Source organism: Physeter macrocephalus, chromosome 12 (assembly GCF_002837175.3).
Source record: "Physeter macrocephalus isolate SW-GA chromosome 12, ASM283717v5, whole genome shotgun sequence".
Taxonomy (NCBI): domain Eukaryota; kingdom Metazoa; phylum Chordata; class Mammalia; order Artiodactyla; family Physeteridae; genus Physeter; species Physeter macrocephalus.
In genome coordinates, this window is record NC_041225.1 from 9,451,209 (window position 1) to 9,470,007 (window position 18,799).

Sequence of the window (18,799 nt, forward strand, 5' to 3'; positions counted from 1 at the left end):
AAGAGGCAGCAAAATGAAGAGTTTTTTTTTTTCCTAGCTGTCAATTTTTACTCTAAATGCATGCTGATTAGAAATAAACTAAAATACACATGCATAAATGGCCATGGAATAAGAATGGGTCATATAAGGTTAGAGTCTACTCTACATCACCCCTCACAATGCAAAGCACTGAAAGACCATCAATTTGACCACGGTTCTCGCTCAGTGGTCTTTACATACTCTCTGCATGTATCAATACACATGTAGCCTTCTACCCACCTCCACGTGTGGCCATGTCTCTTCTCCTGAAAGGAAGCTCCTTGAAGACAGAGACTGTCAGTGATCTCTGGCTCTCCAAGAGTGGCAGCATCTATTCCGTGAGGCCCTGAGAGAGACTCTATACAGGCCTCGGATAAGGCTTCACCACCACCTTGCATGCTTAGTATCCCCAGCTACAAATCAAGATGCTGAGGCCAAGAAATATTAAATAATTTGCACAAGGTCACATGGCTAGGAAGTGGCACAGGCAAGGTTCAACAGTAAGTATATCTGATTCCAAAGCGTCAGTTCTTTTCAGCTACAGCAGGCTGCCTCCCTATAAATGTTAAAATGTAACTTAACCAAGATGTAAATCAAAACTTTTTAGAAGCCTGTGCCACGGGATTCATAATGGATACAAAAACCAAGTTACGGAACATACAGGTACAACTAGAAGGGACAGAAGTAGAAGACAGTGTCTTTAAGAATCATCCCCAAATGATTCCCCACATTCCCAGCAACTCAGGGGCTTTCTCTACGGCACCCCTAATAAAAAGAGGTATCTCGACAGTGACAGAAGAACAAGTCAAAGGATGTTGACTTGCCAGGGGTTAAAAATAATTCAAAACAATGTTTTTAAAAACTATGTTTAATATGATAACAGAGAAGTGGGAACCAAAGGAAAAAAGCTAGGTTGGAACCAAGTGTAGGTATTTTGTGGAAAATATCAATATATCCCATGGGTTCCTATCCCTGAAGGCTACAAATACTTTCAGCAGCTGGACTGTGACAACAGGGTCTGTGCTGGCCAATAATACTGCATGAAAGGTGTCCATCCTACTCACTCAGAAAGCTCTTTGTAAGAGCAGAATGGGTGAGAAACAGTATCTGTCAAAGAACTTACATTATATTCCAAATGTCATATCTATTTGTATCAAAATTAATAATAAATGAATGGCTTAGCAATGAAAACTGTTTTCAAAAGAAAGCAAAAACGGCTCATGACAAGAGAAATCTGCCTAGAGAGATTTTTTTCTAAAAATGCAAAAAAAAAAAAAAAAAACACTAAATGATTATTCTACAGAATATATGATTTTTTTACTCTTTAAAATACAATACACTCAAAACACACATACACACATACAGTACACCCTATTTTCAAGTTTAAAGTGAAAATTCCAAATTTGAATATTTGTTTTTTTCTACATTTTAGGATTAAGAATACAAATTAACTTCAATTAGAAGTTGGTATTCCAAAAAGAGAGTACATCTGTAAATGTGTACTGTAAAAAGTGCAATTCTTTAAAACATGCCTTAGAAGTATGTTTATCAAGAGGAGGAGGGGTACATTTTTTAACATCAATACATCAATCCCAAGAACTAAGTTTATTTCCTTGATTTTTTAAATTAAACAGCCAAGAATTTGTCCTATGGTTTCTTTTATAATACCACTAGTTTTGTATATATTCATATAAGTGTAGAAAGAGAATGAAAGAATACACACTGAGCTTAAATTAGCTCTCTGTAAAAGCAAAATCTGAGAAGTGGAAAACACTATATAAAATTTAACTTTACATACTTTTATATCATCTGAATTTTTACAATAAGCAATTAGCTTTGTAGCGAAGAATTAAAGTTTAGTTTAAAATCATTTTAAAAGTATTAAGCAATCAGCAAATTGGGGAAGAGACTAGAACTCTGTGATTTGTCCATCAGACTTCACAGCTAGGTTTCTCCACAGAGGAACACCACACACTACTTACTCTGAGCCAGGCTAAGTCTGCCACTTATCAGCCATGACACGATGTGCAGGACCCTCAACCTCTCTGTTTAAAATCATTTTAAAAGTATTAAGCAATCAGCAAATTGGGGAAGAGACTAGAACTCTGTGATTTGTCCATCAGACTTCACAGCTAGGTTTCTCCACAGAGGAACACCACACACTACTTACTTACTCTGAGCCAGGCTAAGTCTGCCACTTATCAGCCATGACACGATGTGCAGGACCCTCAACCTCTCTGCTCCTGTCAGAAGCTGGACTTGTGACAACAGGGTCTGTGCTGGCCAATAATACTGCATGAAAGGTGTCCATCCTACTCACTCAGAAAGCTCTCTGTAAGAGCATCCTTGTCTTTAAAATGGGGATGATAACAGCACCTACCTCGGGCTTGTGGTTCCGCCTGAATGAGGCCATGAATACGAAGCACCTGGCACAGTGCCTGGCAAAGCACCCACTCGAAGTGAGTATCAGGGTAGGGGGTGGATGCTGACATGTGCACTTCTAACACCCCAGAAGAAGAAATGGTAAGGAAAAGAAAATAAGCCAAACAGAAGCCAAGCCACAGCACTTCTTCCCTAAAGAGCTGATGTATACCTACAGACAAAGATGACCCGGGCTGCGGCGAAAACATCCTGAGCCTACCTGACTAAAGTGAACACACTGGTTTTTACCGCAATTCAAATTTCTCTAGGTTACTGGAATTTTAAAAAGCAACTGACTCTCCCAAAAGGGGCACAATTAAGATCTTGAACCAAGGTGTGCTAGCTCTTCCCCTGCTTTTCTTTTCTTGCCAAACTCAGGTACCGTTAGTTACCTCCTTCACAGTACTGAAGACCGGTAAGCCCAGATGCGTCTCGCCTCCTTTCCCTGGAGTGGTTCCTCCAACTAATTTGGTGCCATATTCCAATGCCTGCTGGCTATGAAAGGTGCCCTGAGGGGAAAAAGCGAAAAACTAATGAGGAAAGGCAGGCTGGGGAGCCTAAAGGCAATCTTCAGCAACTTGGAAAAGAAAAACAAACAGGTTAAGTATTTCCCAGCAAACAGCTGTAACACACATCCAAGCATTCTCATCACCTTATTGAACACAGCTTTCACCCTTGAAGCAAAGCGGGCCTCTGCGGGGCCAAAATAACTGTTTTTTTTTTTTAAGCTGGGGGGGCTCTTTTCACTCTGCTTTCAAATTTGGCTGATGATCAGAAAGCCCCTGGTGTTTACCTGAAAAGAACACCTCTTCTTCACTGTTCCTCGACTCCTGATGTCCTCACATCCCTCGTCCACTCAGTTTAAAATCCATGGCCAGTCACTGTAATCACACAACCACCTTGGCTCTCTCTCACTTCAACTTACACATCTGGCAAAATCACCATCTTGGTTAAATCCAATTCTCCACCTACTCTAAGACCGCACATGCGCCACTGAACGGTAGCTGGAGGAAAAATAAAATAAAACCATGCTAACTGGTCTCACTTTAAATTAATGGTCCCAAACCTTAAGTGAGCCTTTAACGCTGCCCAGCCAGCATCCTGGAGGTCCCTATCCATTTATTACTCTCCCACCTCAACCTCGGCACTACTGACATTCTGGACACACTGATTCGTTGTTATGAGAGGCTGTCCTGTGATTTGTACAATGTTTACCTCTACTCAGTAGATGCCAGTACCATGCCCTCCTCCCCACCCCAATTAGCTATGATGACCAAAAAACACCTCCAGGGATTGAAAGATTCTTTTTCACTAAGCTTCTGGGGCTCCTCCTCCCTGTTTTTCCTCTTCTCTTTCTTTCTCTTCCTAGACTTCTCTTTTTCATTTAAATGTGTGCGCTTGGTGAGGTCACCCCTTATCATGGCAATAAATATCATCCACATGGTGACCTCTCCCAAACACACAGACACACGCACCTCCCACATACCTAGCCGAGACCTTTGCCTTGAACTCCATGCTCACACTGCCAACTGCCTCCCTGACATCTCTACTTGGAGAACCAGCAGGCATCCCAGACTTAATGTGCCCCAAACCGAGCTCCTGATCACTCCCCTCCATGGTTTACCCCATCTCAATTAATGAGAACTCCACTCCTAACAGATGTTCAGACCAAAACTACTGAAGTCATTCTTGATTTCTCTCTTTCTCTTATATCTCAAATCAGGATACATTAGTCAATCCTATTGTCCTGCCTTCAGGACGTAACTGACAACATCTCACCCCTTCTACTGCTACCGTCTTGGTCTAAGTCACCATCAACTCTTGACAGAGTACTGCCCTTGCTCCCTTTCAACCTGTTCTCAACACGGCAGCCAGACTGATCCTATTACATGTCACTTCTCTGATCAAACTCTGCAATAGTTGTCCATCTCATTCACAGCAAAAACCAAAGCAAAAGCATCACACTGGCCACCAAGTCAGTATTCAAGCTGCCTCCTCACATCAGAGCCCCTCAACTGCCCGACCTCGCTTCACCCACTGTTCTCCCATTACTCATTCTACCCCAGCCATGCCGGCCTTGGGGCTGGCACACACAGCAGGCACGTTCCCGCCTCCTGGCCTCACTGTCCCCTCTGGCTGGAACACGCTTCCCCTAGACATCCACTTGACTCACCCCCAAAGCTCTTTTAGAACTTGACTCAGAGGTCAGGCTTCCCCTGAGCACCCGCCACAACTGCCACCACAACCCCACACACATACACACACCTCCTTTCTCTGGTTTAGTTTTTCCACAGCACTTACACTTTCTAACGTACCACATAATTTACTCATTGATTTTGTTTCTCTCCCCCGCCACTCCATGAAGGCAATGATTTCTATCTACTTTGTTCACTGAGAGATGGCACCTAAAGCAACACATTACATACAGTAGGCACTCAATAAGTAGTTGTTGAAAACTGAGTGGATCTATGCAGTCATTCTACAGGGACCAGAAAATGCTGACTCAGCTACTCAAGTTCTATTTCTTAATTCAACATCTTCATTTTTCAAAACAGGAAACTTAGTCCCAAGCATGTTAACTGACTTATCTTAAGTCAGTGATGGAGTTTTGGACAGAACCTCAGACCAGTGCTCTCTCTTTAGAGAAGTGCCATTCAAAGTGTCATCTGTAGGGGCTTCCCTGGTGGCGCAGTGGTTGCGCGTCCGCCTGCCGACGCAGGGGAACCGAGTTCGCGCCCCGGTCCGGGAGGATCCCACGTGCCGCGGAGCGGCTGGGCCCGTGAGCCATGGCCGCTGAGCCTGCGCGTCCGGAGCCTGTGCTCCGCAACGGGAGAGGCCACAACAGAGGGAGGCCCGCATACCACAAAAAAAAAACAAAAACAAAGTGTCATCTGTAGATGCTAACGGGTCTGCAGTGAGATACACGCAAAAAGAAAAAAGAATGACAAAAAAAAAAGAAAGAAAAATCTAATAAAGAAAACAAAAGTAAGTGAGAATGTTTGCAGACTTTTATAGCAATATGATATTGCTATGACTTTTACAGTATTTTGTAAAAAGTATTCATCTGCATTAGATTGGTGATAAAACAAAGACACACCCAAACTGGTCTTTCATTCCAGATAGTTAGAGAAGCACTACCCTAGACTACCACACTTACATAAATGCCAACAGACAAATTTTTAGTCCTAATGTAGTGCTAAACAGGGATAACATTTCCCGTTAATAAGCTGCTTTCCCGTAATTTTCCCATTATCACCATCCAGTGCACAGTTAAGAATAGTAATAGTTTTTAGCAGCTCATAACAGCCGGTTCAAAATCTGCATTTTGGGGATTTGCTCTGAAATACTAATATTCCTCACTCATATGTGGAACAATGTGTACACTGAAAAAGAAAGAACTAAGGAGACAAAATGCAGGCTCTCTACAGAGATAAACTCTAAATTTCAGACCTCATCGTTACCTCTATAAACAGAAACTGAAAACCAACAAATCTGAGACAATTAAGGCTCCCAATTACTCTGAAAGAAAAAGTGAATGAGAAACAGTGTATTTGCCGGTAACTCAAGAGACACTGAAACCAACCTTGGGTTCCAATATTTAGGCAAATCATCATCTAATTTATGAAGCAGAGACAGTTCAAATACGGCTTATAGCATGGACAATGGTTCTTAAAAAGAAGGTCAGAGGTTAAAATGTTGTAGGATTGTATAAAGCTTAGTAAGCAGAAAAAATCACACATAATAAACTTATGCGGAGAATTTGGGCTAATCAAACATTTGATTATATGCTAATAAAATTAACATCTATCCAAAAAGGGACTAAATATGATTTTAATTGGCAGAGGAATGATAAAATGTACTTCACATCTTAGATGAGCATCAACTTTCTTTAGAATGTATATATGTGGAAATGATATTCATAAAACATACAGCTATCAGAATAAGTAAACCAATTTTACCTAAGAACAAAATTTCAAAGTTTGGGGTGTTTCTTTTTTTGTTGACAGTGGATTGTTTTTTTTTAAGACAGCAGAGGAATGGGAGAAAAAGAAGAAAGGTCCACTGCAATTCACATTTTTGTGCCCACTTATTTCAAAAAAAAGTCAGAAAGCAAAAGGACATTTCACATGAACAACCTTCTAATCAAATTCACTTTTAAAAAAAGAACTACCAATTTTTAAAGCAATTCTTAAGTACTTTAAAAACAAAAGTTATAGAATTCTGGATATTTAGGTATCATCCTCTAGATCAGGGGTTAGTAAAGTATGGCCTGAAGGACTTGACTTGCCATTGGGTTTTGTGAATTAAGTTTTACTGGCACACCCATTCACTGACATATTACCTATGGCTGCTTTCGATGTTCCAATACTACCAAGTAGCTGTAACAGAGACTGCATAGCCTATTAAGCCTAAAATGCTTACAATCTTGTCTTTACAGAATACGCTTGCCAACTCTTGCTCTAGATCACCAAAACACTGCAGAATGGACGTGATAATTCTTTTAATCACAGAAAAATCATTAACTTTTAAATTACACAAAAATCACTAATCGCTTTTATTTTGCCATATCTCCTTTAATAATGAAGGAAGGGATACTTTGGGTTAAGGCTGATGGCTATCTTCTAATTGATTTGGTAGTACTCCCTTGTTTAAAAAAAAAATCTGTGCATCTACTATGGTGAAACCATAAATGTGTACAAATGTTTTAAAGGGCAACTTAGCAATAGCTGTTAAAATTTTAAATACACAGAAACTGTGACACTCATTTTTACTTTTAGGAATCAATTTAACAGACATATATATATGATATATATTATACACTGTATAATTTGTTTATATATATATGTGTGTGTGTGTGTATATATATATATATATATATATACACACACACACACACACACACACAGGGGGTGGGGGGAGAGAGTGTTCTGTAGAACAAACTCTGTAGAATGCCCATTATATAAGTGTACATATGTTTGTATGAGCAAGAAAAATATCTGGAAAGATACATGTCAACTTGTTATCAGAAGGAATTCCAGAGCAGTAGAATGGCAGGAAGGAAGGAAAGGAGATTCTTATGTTGCATTTTTCTGTGGAATCACATCACAGTTATATTTAAACTTACATAAATTCTATGATGTAGGCAGAGGATAGGGAGAGAGAATGAATATAAGTGAAATACTTCAGGCTATTTTGCCTGCTATTCCCCTGAAGACCATTTGCCCAGAGAGTACAAGATGGGAAAAATCAACGTACTACTTCCTCTGCCCATCACAGTTCCCATGAGCCTCTCTGGGTTTGAGCATTTCCCCACACTGATCTGTGCTTAGCTGCGAATTTTTTTTGTACAAGGCCTAAACACAAGCCATCTGCCTTACCTAGTGCTTAATTAAAGAAACAGTGATCTGTTCCAGTGTTGGAGAAAAACTAGTTGTGTTATACTTGCTGAAAGAAAATATGTGGGTTTCCAACATAATACTGTACTCCTAGGGAGGGATTTTCAAGGAGTAAAACTAGTTGTGTTATACTTGCTGAAAGAAAATATGTGGGTTTCCAACATAATACTGTACTCCTAAGGAGGGATTTTCAAGGTAACATTAAATACAATTTTCATCTTAGAGGCTGACTATAGCACCTAACCCCCTCCTGAGATACAACTCCATTGCTGTACTGTATACTCTTCTGCTACAAACTGTATTATAACTTTTGTGACTTTAAAATAGAAAATAATTCAATGTTTTTGTATCTCTAATATACATCTTTTAAAAAGTCTTGATACACATACCTGCTTACCAGTGAAACCCTGGCAAATAACCTTTGTATCTTTATCAACATAGAGATGCTTCCTGGAAGCTGTATAGGAGCAATGCCGAATTCCATTCTGTTGCACTGAAAAGTAAAGAAAATATGACACATTATAATTTTTCCAAACTTTTGGACTACGAATTTAACCTGGTGACAAAAAAAAAAAAAAAATCCTCTAATTCAGGAGCTATCTTGTTATAATGGCAACTTTAAATGTCACTTTTTAAATAAGATGCATTAAATACAAAAACTGATTAAAGAAACAAACAAAAAAAGACACTGTTCTATTCTCCAGAAACCCCTCTTTACTGAGAACCACAATTTTGTAGCTTTTTCTGAACTGAGAAAGAAAAGGTTAAGTTTATAATTTTTATTCCTCAGAAAGAAACCAGGGGCTCACATGAACAGCTCAAATTACATCCAGGAACTAAAAACTAGGTATCACTCTTACTAATAATGTTTACTAAACAGCCACATGCTTTCCCCATCTGACCCAACATTTTTAAGCCCAACATCAATAAGCAAAAGATGAGCTAAGAAGCAAACTTTGTCAGAATTACTGAGACTACTTTGTAACTCATTCCCCAGTAATAATATTAACATTAAATGTTAAGTCATAGAATAAAACTTGTCTAAAATATAATCCAAAATTACTTAATTTGGTCTCTTCTGATGTAAGTCTCAAGACCTCACATATAAAGGAAATAGGGAAAATAAAATAAATAGGAAAAGTAGATGAGGGAGAAACATGTAAAAAATATCTAAGTTACTGTCAGCAAACTACCTCAGTGAAAACTGAGAAATCTTAAGTAGCTCCTAAAGCCAGCTCCCCATATTTCAAAAATCAGTAGAAAGTAGAGCACAGATGATTTATGTGGGCTACCTTCTAAAGCCCCATTAGAACCCCAACCTGCTGTCTCTGTGGTCCATTCCTGGCCCTTTCAAAGTGCCAGCACCTACCACTAAGGTAGCCCATGAAAGCTAGGCCCAGAAAAGATACCTCATCATAAATTTGTCCAGGGTCCACTCAATGCTTTTTGTCCTGAATCACTGCTCATACCCTCCTAAATCCTCAGATCTCAGATTCCGTAACTGATCTGCTTCTGGCCCTTTGAACACCCCTTGATTCATCTTCAACTCACGTACCGACCTCAGCTTCCAACAACTTTGAATTTTGTAGTCCCCTGTACCTCTAAGGAAGAGACAGGCCCGGAATCTGCCCTGACCAACCAGGAGAGAAGTATTCTGTGTGCACACAGATCAGCTGCATTCTTGGCCTAGATTATGCTGAACAAGGGACCCTGAGGGAGCACTGAGGGTCAAGTCCTGGCCCAGTGAGCGCAGCTAAGCACCTTAACCTGGGCCAGTGAACGCTACGACAGGAATTGTGGCCTGAGAGCCCACCCTAGCCAGTGCTTGCCCTTGGCTCCCAGTTCTCCCAGCTGGAGACACAGAACCACAATACCTGTGGAAGAGCTTTACTCCCCTCTGCTATGCTTGGCTGGACTTGCCCAACAGTCCCTCCCACTCCTGGAATATTCAATAAATAGTCCATCTATCAGGAGTTTCCAGACAGGAAAGGTACAAGATATGATTACAAGAGCAAATAAGATCAGGACATCTGGAGCCCATACTTGATAAAAGATAATACTTGCATTTTGAAGGTAAAGTTTAGTCCTCCACAAGTACTCTTACACTCTACCTTAACAAAGGAGACATCAGACAGTTCAATTCTCCTTCCATGGGGCAGAAGTGGCCCTGTCACCCTGAGAAAGCACAGGTCTGTCTACATTCATAAAGCATGGTCTCAGTACCAGAACAACTCCTATCACTACCTTCCCCTATTCCTTCTCCTACTCCAGACCTCCTGGATCAACTCTATGGAGCTCAAGACTTCACAGCACCAGAACTCTGGTGCTCATAAAAACTACATCCGCCAAGTATGATGAACAGCAGCTCACCTACCAGACAGCCTTGTGGCCCTTTGGTATTGCTCAACTTGTGCAATGACCCTGCCGTTCTACAGCATCCAGTGAAATGGATCTTGGGAGATTTATCATACATATGTGTGTGCATGTGCTCTTCCCATCTACTGTATGAGCCCATACCTAGGCTTCAGGTAAGCTAGAACTAATAGACTATCATCACCTTTGAGCCAGCCCCAAAATACATGTTCAAAGATAAGGAAATGAAATTCCTGACCACATTCTGTCCCAACAAGAAACCTGTACAATGCCAGACAAGGTAACACTGGTACCGAAATGAGAGGATGCTAGAATCAAGCACTTACGAAACCCAGAGGAAAACCTGAGGCACCCCGCAAGCCATGGTGCTCCATAATCACCATAAATGCCTTTTTAATTCCAGACATTGGAAGACGAAACTGCCCGATCTCTGGCCCTTTACACCATGCACGCTCTCCCAGTTGCCATGGCTGTGAGGAGGACCCCAGACACCTGCCACTCCATGCCACCATGACACAGGTAACACCTGGTGGCCCTATTTAAGGTAATACTGTTATCAAATCAATGATAAGTCTTACCATTGGTGACATCAGAGAATCAAGGAAACTCTTTCTCTTTTGCCATTTGTTTCCATTCAGACAGAAATAATGCAAAATATGTTTATACCCCAAGTAAAACTCACCAAATTTTAAGTCACTTATGTCATTTTCCTTATTCTTCCCCACCACAGATAATCCAAGCCCAGAATAACAGGTTGGAGGCTCCCCAGCGAAAGCAGCCCCTCCTCATCTCCACCTCTGCACCGCTTCACCTTCCCTCCCACAATCCCACCACTCTCTAATCTAGCAAACTGCCAGCTGCTATAAATATTAAATCTGTCAGACTGGTCATTGTCTTTCCCTGTTTGATTTCTTCTCCATCCAAATTATCAATCAAATGCCTTAATTAAAAAAAAAAGCCTATTCTACCTCTGCTGAAGAATGTAAAGAGGTTTAAGTACAGATCTTCAATTGTCTGTCCACTGCTTAAAGAAGCCCAATCATATTTTGGTTTAAACACAAACCTGATCTCTATGATGAAACCACCAAATAACTACAGTAAGCTGTTTCCTAAAAAAAAAAACCTTGAACACAGGACATAAGTTAGTGGCCAAACCATCTTATAAATATTTCTCACCTTTCAATCAGTCAATGTACTCAATCTCCTGAGAATTTCTCTTGCATTAATTCATGTAAGTTCACATTTAAATAAAACATTGTACAGTGAGGAATCTTTAAATCTTCACGTCACATTCATGACTTGTGAATATAATGGGGGGTTTGTAGGGGATCTGAGATTAAGAAGAATGGAAACTGTGAATGGAAACACTTTCATGCAGTATCTAATCATAAGCACCACACCTGCAAACTGAAGAGTGCACACACTCTGTTACATTCTTTACTGCATTATTTCTAAGTAAAATTATTTCAGGCTAAGTTTTCTTTCAAGATTATTTTAAGTCTCATCTAAATACTTTCAGAACTTCTAACTATAAATTCCATGAGTGTAAGGGCCATGTCTTGTACACCTTGGTGTCTCCCATGGCATACGGTACAGTGCCTTATGGAGTACGTGCACAGGAAATGTTTGACTGAATTTCAGGACAAGAGATAGGATCTATGAGAAGAAACACATATAAATATCAGAAGTTCCATCTCTTTCTGTGTGAACTGGAAAAATGTCCATCTTGAACTCCCATTACCAGGAAAGAGGGGAACAAAACCTACGTCTATTTTCATACATGCAGAGATTACTGGTTTCCCAAAAATTCATACAAAGAGTCCAGCCCTAAATGCTACTAGCAATCCTCAAAGCTGTATCAATGTAGTACAAATTCCATGCTAAGCTTTTTTTTTTTTTTTTAACAAATGAAATCCAGGAAGCAGTAATGTAATACAAATGGACTATTTCACTACAGAAGAAAAGAACCTAAAGCAAAATACAGCATAGTCAGAGGTAAAGGCAGTGACAGACCAGGAGAGTGGTTTCATAACATGTAACAGGCAAGGAGGACAACCTTAGCAACCTGAGTAACACCAGGGGCCAACAGAATGGAGGGGACCAAAGCCAAACAGAAAAAGGGACAAAGGCCATAAACAAGAAACACAATTGGTGACGGATAAATGGTAAATCGACATATGACGTGATATCTGACTTCACTAATATTAATAAAATGAGTATTTTTAATTAAATATTAGGGCAGCAGAAAGGCCTGAAGTCGGCCACCAGGCAGAATTTCCCAGTGGTGAAGGCCTTGGGTCATCTCCAGAGAATGTGGGTGGAGTCGCTGTCTCTTCAGGTTCTTAGAAATAAGCTAGCCTAACCTTGGGACTGCATCCCAAGCAGCTGAAAGCATAGCCCAGGAACCAGACAGGCCCGGGCTTGAGTTTACGGGGCAGGTCTTTTGATCTCCCTTGGCCTTAGTCTTCCCTTCTGTAAGCGGAATAACAGCTGCTCACAAGGAGGCTGTGATGTTGATATGAGATGACGCCTGTCAATTGGGTAGCAAAGTGCCTGGTACACTCCCTAAACTGGGTTCACATCCTACCTAAGCACAAAAGTCAATCATTTCCTAAAAAGAGAGAATATACAATTCATATTTTAAAATCAAATAAGTCCAATCAGAAGTGTTTTATGTCTCATGCATATTCTATACATGTTTATGTATAAATATACTAATCCATGTCTACATATAACATATAGTAGGTACACATATATTAGTAAATTTTTACCATCTGAAACATTTTTAAAGGTGCATCCTCACTGTAAAAATGGGGATAATAATATTATGTACCTCACAGGCAATACGAGAATTAGATGAGTTAATAATATATAGAGCATGCAGAATAATAATTAGCTATTTCACTATTAGCTATTTATTACTGACATAGAATGAAAAGACCAAACTGCTTTGAGATGTTCACTGTGCCAGGATGTCTGCCAGACACAAGGGGTTCAGGGGTAAACAAGATGGACTGAGGCCCACGTGAAGCTTCTTGCCCTGTAAGACAGCTAAACATTAAACAAAGAAACACAAAACCACAAAAGTGCCAACTGTAATAAAGGCTGTGAAGTAAAGGGACTGAGTAATCTGAGAGAGAAATTTGTATCAGTCAGCCACATGCAGTCCTCTCCCCTGCAGAGAGCAACCACATCATTTACAAGATAGCTGCAGGGTGGATGCAAGCTGTGGCCAAAAAGCACCTGCCCAGATGGGACTCAAACCACAGATGGCATTGTGTGACCAGTACTGTGCTCCTAACCAGTAACCCGAGACTGTTCATGAAAATACACCTCCAACTCCCCTCTCAAACTATGTCCTTGTTACTCATTTATTCCTGCATGTATTCCTGATTTTAACAAATGTATACTTATTAATCATATGTATTATGCATATATAATCTGCAGGCTATTGGGGTCCCTACCTACAGGACCTTAAAGTATAGCAGAGTAGCTCAGCAGCCACTTACTTCCAAACCCCAAACAATCCACCATTCAGATGCGAAATTATATATTCATTCAGTATTTACTTACAAATGAAGTGTAATTGGCTCTAAGTATCATATTTCATCAAATCTAAAACACCACTGATTTTAAGAAGCACTATTAAGCACTAGTATGAAAAAAGTGCTGCCAATTTACTGTAAGATACCATCAATTATAAGATACATCCCAATTTTAGAAATGTTATAATGTACAAAAATGTGGGTCTATGGCAACAAAATCCCTGTCCTTTGGTGAAATGAAATTCTTCCCCTATACTTAGAGAAATTATTTTTAACATCCCCAATTAAGTTTTTATGGAAAAACAAGTTTGAGGTCAGAAAATCAAGTCACTTTCTCATGGCTACATTGATACATTTAGATCAAGGCCATTTTGTATTTCTGGAATAAAGATTTGGTTCTTGGATGCAATGACAAGAGATACTAGATATCAGAAACATCACTATTGAGGGTCCCCTTTTCCAAGCTATACTTCTAAATGTCTTCCGGATTCCAAAAACAGTCCTACACAACTTGGCAAACACATGGAAAAGGCAAGTGACACCTGTGAGCGGAGTGGTACTCTTCTCAACAAACCAGTGAAGAGGCCAAAGAAAAAGAAAAATCAGAGCTTCAAAAAAAGAAGGCTCAGAGTATCACCCAGCATGTATTTAGTAGAAAGGACATGGCAGAGTCAGAAGACCTGAGCTCTAGTACCCATTCTGATATTGGCTAGGAAACTTTTGGGGCTTATTTCCACTTTTGCCAAGCAAAGGTATGGGACCAACTGGCATGTAAGGTTCACTTTTTGGCATAAAAACACCGTAATTCTGGTTCAAAAATACTGGCTCTTGAATAGACATTTTTCCAAAGAATACATACAGATGGCCAACAGGTACATGAAGAGATGCTCAACATCACTAATCATCAGGGAAACACAAATCAAAACCACACTGAGATTTCACTTCACACCTGTTAGAATGGCTATTATCAAAAAGACAAGAAATAATAAGTGTTGGTGAGGATATGGAGAAAGGAAACCCCTGTGCGCCTTTAGCAGGAATGTTATTGGTGCAGTCACTATGGAAAACAGTATTGAGGTTCCTCAAAATACTAAAAATAGAACTGTTATATGATCCAGCAATTCCACTTCCAAGTATTTATCTGAAGGAAATGAAAACCCTAACTTGAAAAGAAGCTCCATGTTCATTGCAGCACTATTTACAATAGCCAAGATATGGAAACAACCTAAGTGTCCATCGATAAAAGAATGGATAAAGAAAACGTGGTATATTTATTAATATGCACACACAGACACACAATATGGAATATTATTCAGCCATAAAAAGAGAAAATCTTGCCATTTGTGACAACACACATGGACCTTGGGGGCATTACCCAAAGTAAAATAAGTCAGGCAGAGAAAGACAAATACTGTATGATCTCACTTATATGTGGAATCTAAAAAAAAAACAGAAAAAGAAAGAAAAACACAAAACCTGAGCTCACAGATTGGTGGTTGCCAGAGTTGAGGGGGAGGGGACAAGTGGCTAAAGGGGGTCGAAAGGTTCAAACTTCCACTTATAAAATAAGTCATGAGGATGTAATGTACAGCATGGTGACTACAGTTAATAATACTATATTGCACATTTGAAAGTAGCTAAAAGAGAGCAGATCTTAAAAGTTCTCATCACAAGAAATAAAAATGTGTAATTAAGGCCTCAGGATCCTGAGAGTCTAGAAATAAAGAAGTTCCAGTTATGTGAGAACAGGATTGTTAAGTATTGCTAAGGGTGGATTCAACATCCTGATCTTTTAGACACTCTTTCTTTCTTCTCTAGACTCTGCTCCTAAGACAGCAAAGGATTTTTCAGAAATTCAGACAAGCAAGACCCCAGAAGAAAAAGACATGGGTATAACTAATCCCTTTTCTCCTTCTGCCTACAACATACTAAATTATCCTTTAAATTATATAATAAAAATCTCCAGAAAACTTTCCCAAATAAACCCAACTTCTTCCCACTTGCTAAGGTTTGTCCTCAAGTTATCTGTTAACTAAGTGTAGCTACAGAGTGTACAGTCAGCACTGTACACTTTTAAAATGTAATCTTCTCAAGAAATGAACTAAGTCTCATCCAATATTCAGTAGCAGCAGTAGAATTAGAAGCAAAGCAGAAGAAAAGGAGAGAGAAGAAAACTAACTTCGGTTGAGTGTCTATTACATTCCAGGTGCTTTATATAAATTGTTTCACTTATTATGCATGGTGAACCCAGATCATCCTGTACTTCATCATTTCTAGGATGCACATTTGTTTCATTTTTTTAAACATTTCTTAAATCTGGATGCAACTGATAACCAATGGTGTGTCACAATTTTAATTAGCAATCATTTCCCACTTTTAGTGGTAGACCAAACAGCAGTGCATCTTACAAGTGATGGTGTCTCAGATTCATTAAAATATGGTAATGTTTTCATGGTACGTGAAACAGAAATTGAGAACTAGATTTAGAAACATCCCCCAGAGTTATTACATAGACTGTACAGGACTAGCCAGACTTCAAACCCTGATGTGGCCGGTTCCAAAGTCTTTTCCTACACAACCTACCTAACAAACACAGAGACTTTGAACACAGCAAGAATTTTCAGCAGTCAGCGTTACTAGCAACCTTGGGTGTTAAGTTTTCAGGAACTGAAGAATTCACACCGCCTGATGGAGACATTACAAATAAGGTGGTTAAGGTCCCAGCCAACCCTAAGCTTCTAGGAGTTTTCTGGGCTGTGCGCCCTTCTGGAGATTCACCCTAGTCTACGGAAAGGACAATTAAAAGTGTACGACCGTCCTGTACAAGGCTCAGCCTCATCCTCCAATTTCCTACTGATATCCTCCCCCTACCTCTCAACTCACTCACCCTCCCAGCTTAGTTCATCCTGGACCACCTCACCTCTCACGCCCCGAAAGAGCCTGTCTAGATGCCGCCCCCATGCCACCGCCACTCATCACCGCGGGATCAAGGGTGTGCCCCCGGATCTGCAGGGCTTCCAGACCCGAATCCTGACTCAGCCACTCAAGGTCCCTGCCCGCCAGCTGCCTAAGCCACGCCCCCGCCGCACATATCCAGCAAAGCTCCCTCCATCCCAGAGGGTCCCCGACTTGGGACCCCCGCCGAGGTCCGGCCCCGGAGGTCCCAGCCGCGTCCTACACTAGGACGCCGGGCCCGGGGGCCGGGAACTCGCGGAGGCTTGGAGGAGAGAGCCCCGGCCGGACTCACGGAGGAAAGCGCGGGACAGGAGCCGGGCGGCGGCGAGGCCGCTGCTGCCAGAAGTCATGGTCGCAGCAGCAGTGGCAGCGGCGAGGACTGCGGTCATCCACCAATGACACTCCCAGGCCCCCGGGAAACCCGGCCGGGGCCGAGGTGCGAGGAGGAAGTGGGTAGCTAGAGCGTTCGCCGGAATGAATGTCCCTCCGCAGAGATGTCTTCACCCAACACTGGGTCTCGCAGGTGGAGGAGAAAAAGGGCATCTTAACGAAGAAGTAAACAATAGGTCGTCTCTTCCCCGGAAACGTGGGTTTGATTCAACATTAATAACAACGGCAGCTCAAGGGAAACCCCACTGAGGCCGGCCGGCGCGGGGTATTGTGGGAAATGTAGTTCGATGGCTTCAACTTGTTAGTTTAAACGGGGCCTGCGGGGAGGGAATAGAAGGAGAAAAGGGAGAGTCAAACCCAGGGGATGCGGCGTCAAAAGGAGTGAGGAAACAGTGAGGCGAGGTGCAATGAGCAATGCAGAACTTTCCAAGGCCCTTGCTATCATTTAAATGCTCTCAGTGGTTTCCAGATAGGTCCAGTATGAAGAATTATTGTAAATAGCAACGTTCTTCTGAGCTTTCATATGATAATAGTTATATTTTTTATTTCATTTCATTGATTAAATGCATGATGACAAAAATATATATAATTTTGGCATGATTTTAATGAATTTTTACTTCCGCAAGGACCAGGATTTTAGTTTGTTTTGTACACTGACGGTATCATCAGCACCTAGAACAATGCCTGGTACAAAGAGAGAACTCAGTATTTATTGAATTGAACTGAATTGACATATAAAACAAATACCATATACATTATGTATAGAATCTACACACAATGTTTGATGGACCTAAGGATATTTCGATCCCTTGTAATAACTACACCTCCACCCCAATTCCATAGCTCATTGGTGGGAGGCTATTGCACTGGACACTAACTATACCATTTATCTTTATATGCAGATTGATTTTGGAGTCAGACAGATCTGGATTCAAATTCCAGCTCTGCCACTGGCTATGTGACCTCTGGGTCTCAGGTTTTCTCACTGAGATGGGGATGAAACTCTCTAACTCATAATAGGGTTATGACCAGTTACTGCATTAATATGTAAAGTTTTTAGTACCTTGTAAGCATTCAATAAATAGTAGCTATTAAAGATAAGAACTTTCTTCTTCACATGACAGGATGATATTTTGAAGTTTTTACTGATGTCAGTAACCAGATGTGGAATAGGATATTTCCATTTGGCAACAAGCCATAATTACCTCCACATGCTATGGAAAGGAGCCTAGAAGCTACCTCTCTCCAGATGTCCTTAAGAGGTGCCCAGACTTGTCTTTGGATTCTCAATCTTACTCCCTGGCACCTCTAATAAGCAAAAGACTGGAATTCATTGAATACGAGACTTCTTTCCTTTTTTTTTAACATCTTTATTGGAGTATAACTGCTTTACAATGGTGTCTTAGTTTCTGCTTTATAACAAAGTGAACCAACTATACATATACCTATATCCCCATATCTCCTCCCTCTTGCATCTCCCTCCCTCCCACCCTCCCTATCCCACCCCTCTAGGTGGTCACAAAGCACCAAGCTACTCTCCCTGTGCTGTGCGGCTGCTTCCCGCTAGCTATCTATTTTACGTTTGGTAGTGTATATATGTCCATGCCATGCTCTCACTTTGTCCCAGCTTACATTTCCCCCTCCCCATATCCTCAAGTCCATTCTCTAGTAGGTCTGCATATTTATTCCCGTCTTGCCCCT

General features: G+C 40.8%; 1 protein-coding gene across 1 annotated transcript in view; it reads right to left on the reverse strand.

Annotated features, from left to right (window-relative positions):
• SUCLG1 (succinate-CoA ligase GDP/ADP-forming subunit alpha) overlaps window positions 1–17,179 on the reverse strand; it is a 33,605-nt gene extending 16,426 nt beyond the window's left edge. Inside the window, exons 1-3 of the mRNA XM_007118213.3 lie at window positions 17,001–17,179; window positions 8,225–8,328; window positions 2,832–2,948 (exon numbers count right to left, since the gene is read on the reverse strand). Of these exons, the coding sequence (XP_007118275.1) occupies window positions 2,832–2,948; window positions 8,225–8,328; window positions 17,001–17,097 (318 nt within the window). The 5' untranslated portion in view covers window positions 17,098–17,179. The remainder of the gene's footprint in view (window positions 1–2,831; window positions 2,949–8,224; window positions 8,329–17,000) is intronic.
• Window positions 17,180–18,799: the final 1,620 nt, after the last annotated feature.